This window comes from Staurois parvus, unplaced genomic scaffold (genome assembly GCF_062004578.1).
Source record: "Staurois parvus isolate SC_StPar_1 unplaced genomic scaffold, SC_StPar_1.0 ptg001021l, whole genome shotgun sequence".
Lineage (NCBI taxonomy): Eukaryota > Metazoa > Chordata > Amphibia > Anura > Ranidae > Staurois > Staurois parvus.
The window spans coordinates 274,001-280,000 of NW_028318817.1; the positions used below are offsets into that span (position 1 = coordinate 274,001).

Consider the following 6,000-nt stretch of genomic DNA (forward strand, 5'->3'; position numbering starts at 1 on the left):
CCCCTGTGCAGACTGTGCTGTACATCTATATACTCCACACCATGCCCCCCTGTACATCCTATACTCCACACCATGCCGCCCTGTACATCCTATACTCCACACCATGCCCCCCTGTACATCCTATACTCCACACCATGCCCCCCTGTACATCCTATACGCCACACCATGCCCCCCCTGAACATCCTATACTCCACGCCCCCCCTGTACATCCTATACTCCACGCCCCCCCTGTACATCCTATACTCCACACCATGTCACCCCTGTATATTCTATACTCAAAACCACGTCAGCCTGCACACTGTGCTATACATCCTACATTCACCATACCACAAGCCTTACCTGCACACTGTGCTATACATCCTACACTCCACACCACATCGCTCTGTACATCCTACACTCCACGCCATGTCAACCTGCGCTGTACTTTCTATACTGCACACAGCACCCCTCTGTACATGTTACACTCTAAACATCACCTTGCACACTGTGCTGTACATCCTATACTGCACACCACATCCCTCTGTACATTCTAAATTCTAAGGATCCCCCCTTTACATCTTATATTCCACCCTGCACACTGGGTTGTACATTCTATACTCCATATACACATCTCTCTGCATACTGTTAAGTACATCCTATGCTCCACATCACATCCCTCTGTACATCATACATTCCAGACCACAAGCCTTACCTGCACGCAGTGCTGTACATCACATACTCTATACTACACCGCTCTGTACATCCTATACTCCAAACTATGTCAACCTGCACACTGTGCTGTGCATCCTATACTCCACACCGCACCCCTCTGTACACGATTTTCCTATATTCTACAACAATCCCTCTGCACACTACGATATACATTCTACATGCTATTCCATGGCCCTCTGTACATCCTATACTCCAAACCAAGTCACCCTGCACACTGTGCTGTACATCCTACACTGCACACCACATACCTCTATACATCCCCATATTCTAAAGATATCCCTCTGTACACTATGTTCCTATATTCTACAGCAATCCCTCTGCACACTATGCTGTACACTCTACATGCTATACCATGGCCCTCTGTACATCCTATACTCCAAACCAAGTCACCCTGCACACTGTGCTGTACATCCTATACCACCGATTTATATCACACCCCTCTGTGCATCCTATAGTCTACAGCATTCCCTCTGTGCACTATGCTGTACAAGCCTATACTGAGCATCACCCTGTAAACTGTGCTGTATATCTTACAGTATGTTCCACACCGTGCCCCCGGGCATACTGTGATCTCTCATATATATATATATATATATATATATATATATATATATATATATATATATATATATATATATATCTCCTTTTCTTTGCAAGATTCAGGATTACAAGAAATAATCCAATCCAGCCAGTCCTTGTTTTGGCCCCTCAGTTTTGCGAACCTCTTTGAGTTGCTCCTTGCGGATCTTGTACTGCCTCTTCTGGCTCTCCAGCAGGTTGGTCAGCTCCTTCTTCTGCTGGCCCAGGATGTGCTGCTGAAACTTCTTTTCCTCTGTCAGAGCTGCCTTGGCCTGTAGGCAAGAAAAATCGTTTATTATATTAGAATGACCCATGTTACCCACTTATGCAAAATCCAATAAGCTCCACTCAGCTGACCTGACATTCCAACATATTCACAGATCTTTTAAAACTATGTAGCATACCATCTAAGGCCTACCCACACCTGACTTCCCAGTCGATTCCATGTGTCCACCTTTATTTCTCTTCATTCCCAAAGTTTTTCTTTTCTTTTGCACACGAAAACGCTACATTACTCCCCTTGAGTTTTGACACATTCATTAATTTTCAGCTTTCAGCGCTATCACACTTTGAATGACAATTGCGTGGTCATGCAACACTGTACCCATATGAATTTTGTAGCATTTTTTGAGACAGATAAAGCTTTATTTTTATGGGTATTTATTCATCACTGGGATTTTTATTTTTTTTGTTATGTAAATAAAAAAGTCCAAAAATGTAGAAAAAAAAGTGTTTTTCTTATAAAATTTTTCAAATAAATAATATTTCATCATAAATCTTGGCCAAAAATTATTCCGTTATCTTTTTAGTGAAAAAAAAAAATAACCCAAATTAGTTTATAACCAAAAATTATAATTTTTAAACTTTTTGTTTTATATTTTTATATTAGTTTTTTTTTTCTACATACTGTCACCCTAGCAGCAAAGTGTCACCATGGATACACTGTACTACTTGTGGGGGGTGATGAAGCTTTTTTTTTTTTTACACCGATTGCTTTTACACCCATAAAGGCTGTAATAGCAATAATTTCTCCTTCTCTCTGGTTGCATTCTTGCAGCCATTGAGAAATACTGTGTGAGCTGTGATTGGTCACAGCTTGTCATATGGTACAAGGCTGTTGTGAATAGCCCTGTACCATGTGACCTCTGTGATCATTCACAGATTTCACACGTAGTAAGCAATGATGTCAGAAGTGACACCTTGCTTACTACTCTGCATGTGATCACTGATTGGCCAATCAGTGATCACATGATCGGGACCTCGCACAGAGGTCCCGTACAACAATCGGTGTTCCACCGGATCGCGGTGCTGTGCGCTCCCAGGGAGCGCGCACAAGCAGGGGGCAGGGAGGTCATTTATAAACGGCCACCCGACCCTGCACTGCCACCGTCCAGCCGTTTAAATACAAAGGCCGGACAGGAGGTGGTTAAAGTGAAACTTTAGTCACAAATGAAGTCCTGCTAGATCACTTAATGCTGGCCCCTTTTGCAAGTACAGCTATGAAAAACATTCCTAATAGGTGCCTATACTATTTTAAATCCAGTAATACACTGTCTAACCCTGCTCTGCACATGCTCAGTTGCTCTTTATTTATTGGCACTGCTGAAAATCTAGAGGTCGATCTGCTAACAGCCTAAAGATTTACTGCTACTCAGGGGCTGTGGGCTTCAACAAAATGGCAGAAGAAATACTGGAGGCAATTTACAGCACACACTAATTTTGGTAGCATAATTATTATTGTGAAATGTATGTTCCTTGCCAAAGACATTATTTTTATCAAGCTGTTATGGGTAAAGTTCCGCTTAAAGCCTAAACCTGTTTTTAATTACCTAGCAATACAGACTGGAACGGTCAGATTCGCCCTGTCTACAGTACCAGCTAATAGCAATGCTAGTAAAGGGTAAAGCTGTTTAAGGGGGAAAAAAAAAAAAAAAAAAACACTTATTGTTTTACAAATTCTATGGCCTTTTCTGTGGAAACCTTTCTTAACCCCTCGCCCTCCTGAGGATTTCCACCCCTTCCTGACCAGGCCATTTTTTGCGATGTGGTGCTGCGTTATTTTAACTGACAATAGCGTGGTCATGCAACGCTGCACCCAAAATAAATTTATGTCCTTTTTTTCCCACAAATGGAGCTTTCTTTTGGTGGTATTTGATCGCCTCTGCGGTTTTTATTTTTTTGCGCTATAAACAAAAAATTATCAACAATTTTGAAAAAAAACCAACTATTTTTGACTTTTTGCTACTAAACATGTCCAGTTAAAAACATTTAAAAAAATCAAATTTAATCATAAATTTAGGCCAAAATGTATTCTGCTCCGTGTCTTTGCTAGAAAAAATCCTAATACGTGTAAATTAATTGGCTTGCGTGAAAGTTTTAGCGTCTACAAATGGAGGTATACATACTGGAATTTTTTTCTTTTCTCTTTATACTAGTAATGGCGGCGATCAGCGAGCTATAGTAGGACTGTGGCAGGCATTCTGACACTGGAGGGGGGCGATGGTTGACTAACTGCCACTGATGCTAATACAGTGATCAGTGCTAATAAAAGCACTGACACTGTACTAATGGCACTGGGCAGGAAGGGGTTAACATCTGGGGCGATCAAAGGGTTAACTGTGTGTAAGGAGTGTTTTACTAGGGGGCGGTGTGTGTGCTGTTCACTGTAATCATACTGCTCTGGATTGTACACAGCCATCCAGAGCAGTGTGCCTGAGCTGACAGGGAGGACTGTTAGTTAACAAAGCACTCGGTAATCACTGGGCGCTGTGTTGTCTGTGTGTGCTTTACTGTGTAAGCATGCTGCTTTGTATTGCTCTGCTATGCAGAGCAATACAAAGCAGCAGGCAGGTTCTGACAGGAGAGAGATCTGTAATGTTTACATACAGACCTCTCCTCTGTCAATGCTCCTCTGCTATCGTGGTGCCAGCAAGGAATCTCTGGCCGGGACCCAGTGATCGACAGCAGTAGCCGCCAACGGTGCTGCAGGTAGGGCGGCGCGCACCCCGACCCAGAAATACAAAATCACACTATATCTATCTATTATATATATATATATTTTGTTGAAGCCCACAGCCCCTGAGTAGCAGTAAATCTTTAGGCTGTTAGCAGATCGACCTCTAGATTTTCAGCAGTGCCAATAAATAAATATATATATATATATATAATAGATAGATATAGTGTGATATATATATATATATATATATATATATATATATATATATATATATATATATATATATATATATACACACACACACACACACACAAAAGTTTGCGCAGCCCTGCCGCCCTGTAGCAGTACTCTTGCTATAGGGCGGTCGGGTAGCAGTTAAAGTAAACCTTTCCTGAGAGGCACACAGGGACTGCTATTGTCTATCTCCTTGTGAAGATGCTACATTGACCAACTGGGTTCACTAGGGTATGAGTCACTTACTGACCTGGAACAAGTTTACATATCTGCAAAATCAGGGTGAACCCTGACATCCTTACTGGTATAAATCCAGCAGGGAGAAAGGGAGACCCAATAGCAATGGCAGCGGTAGCGCAGACACAGGAATGAAAGTAGAGAACTCTCCTGAGGGATACAAGAAATTGTTTAACTGTCTAACATCAACCAAAAACGGTTTTGGTTGGACTGACCCTTCGGGAAGCCTGTACTCCTTTATTACAAACTGAATTCAAGCCCACCAAACTGGTATTGTTAAATATTATGGGCCATCTTCTCCTGCTCGTACCTGAACACCCATCACTCACCTCCTTTTCAAATATGGCCTGGTGTTTCTTGGAAAGCTTATCAGTCTCTGCAGAAAAATTGCTCCGGTGAGCCTCTAGCTCTTTATCCAGACGCTGTTGGTGCTCATCTAGCTCAGATTTTAGCTTGTTCTCCAGCGCCATCAGCTGCTTCTGGTGCTGCCGCCGCATGCGCTTGTACCCGGACATCTGTTCTCGTAAGGCCGAATCCTGCTCATGTTCCTGAATCTGACGAGTCACCTGCGATGCAGAACAGAATCAGAGATCAAACCCAAGGAAACCAAAGAAGCCTCAAGCAGAGAAAACTTAAGAGTAACCCTCACCAGGGAGGCGGTACGGATAGTGGCAAAGTGGTCCCTGTTGCGGCAGTAGGCCCTGCGCCGAGCCGCAGAGGTCGACTGCTGTGCCTCCATCTCTGGCTGGTATGGATCATCATATATGTTGTCGTGAGCCTGGAAAAAAGGAGCCGGTATGGTAATACAAGAACAGCAAGGAGGCTGGGTGTGTGGGTGTAAACAAGGGAAGGCTAAAACACTAAACACCGCAATAAAAAAAGCTCACTTTAAAATATACCTGTCAGACACAAAGTGAGAGAACCATTTGTTGGATGAACCTAGGGCTGGAATATTAGCAAAAATCAGTTTAGTCTACAAAAGGACATAACTTGCCTCCCACATGCTCCCCAAGTACCCTGTTTGCCTACCAGAGCTTTGAGTAGGAACCCCCGTGCAAGAAGCTTACACATTGCTACTGACCCTCCCCCCCGACCCCATGTGACAGAGCTTCAGCCTGGTTAGTTCAGCTCATTGCATCTTCGGAGGAAGGGAAGAATATCAAATTCATCCCTACCTAGAAAAACTGAGTATATCCTGTGCTTTATTCCTCTTGTAGAATAAAGCACAGAAAACTGCAGTCTGGCATAGATGAGCCTGGTGGTCTACGCAGAATCGACATCAG

General features: G+C 42.9%; 1 protein-coding gene across 1 annotated transcript in view; it reads right to left on the minus strand.

Moving 5' to 3' along the window:
• Positions 1-6,000, minus strand: part of TAOK2 (TAO kinase 2) — a 107,676-nt gene that overhangs the window by 28,792 nt on the left and 72,884 nt on the right. Inside the window, exons 13-15 of the mRNA XM_089657684.1 lie at positions 5,367-5,495; positions 5,047-5,283; positions 1,434-1,562 (exon numbers count right to left, since the gene is read on the minus strand). Of these exons, the coding sequence (XP_089513810.1) occupies positions 1,434-1,562; positions 5,047-5,283; positions 5,367-5,495 (495 nt within the window). The remainder of the gene's footprint in view (positions 1-1,433; positions 1,563-5,046; positions 5,284-5,366; positions 5,496-6,000) is intronic.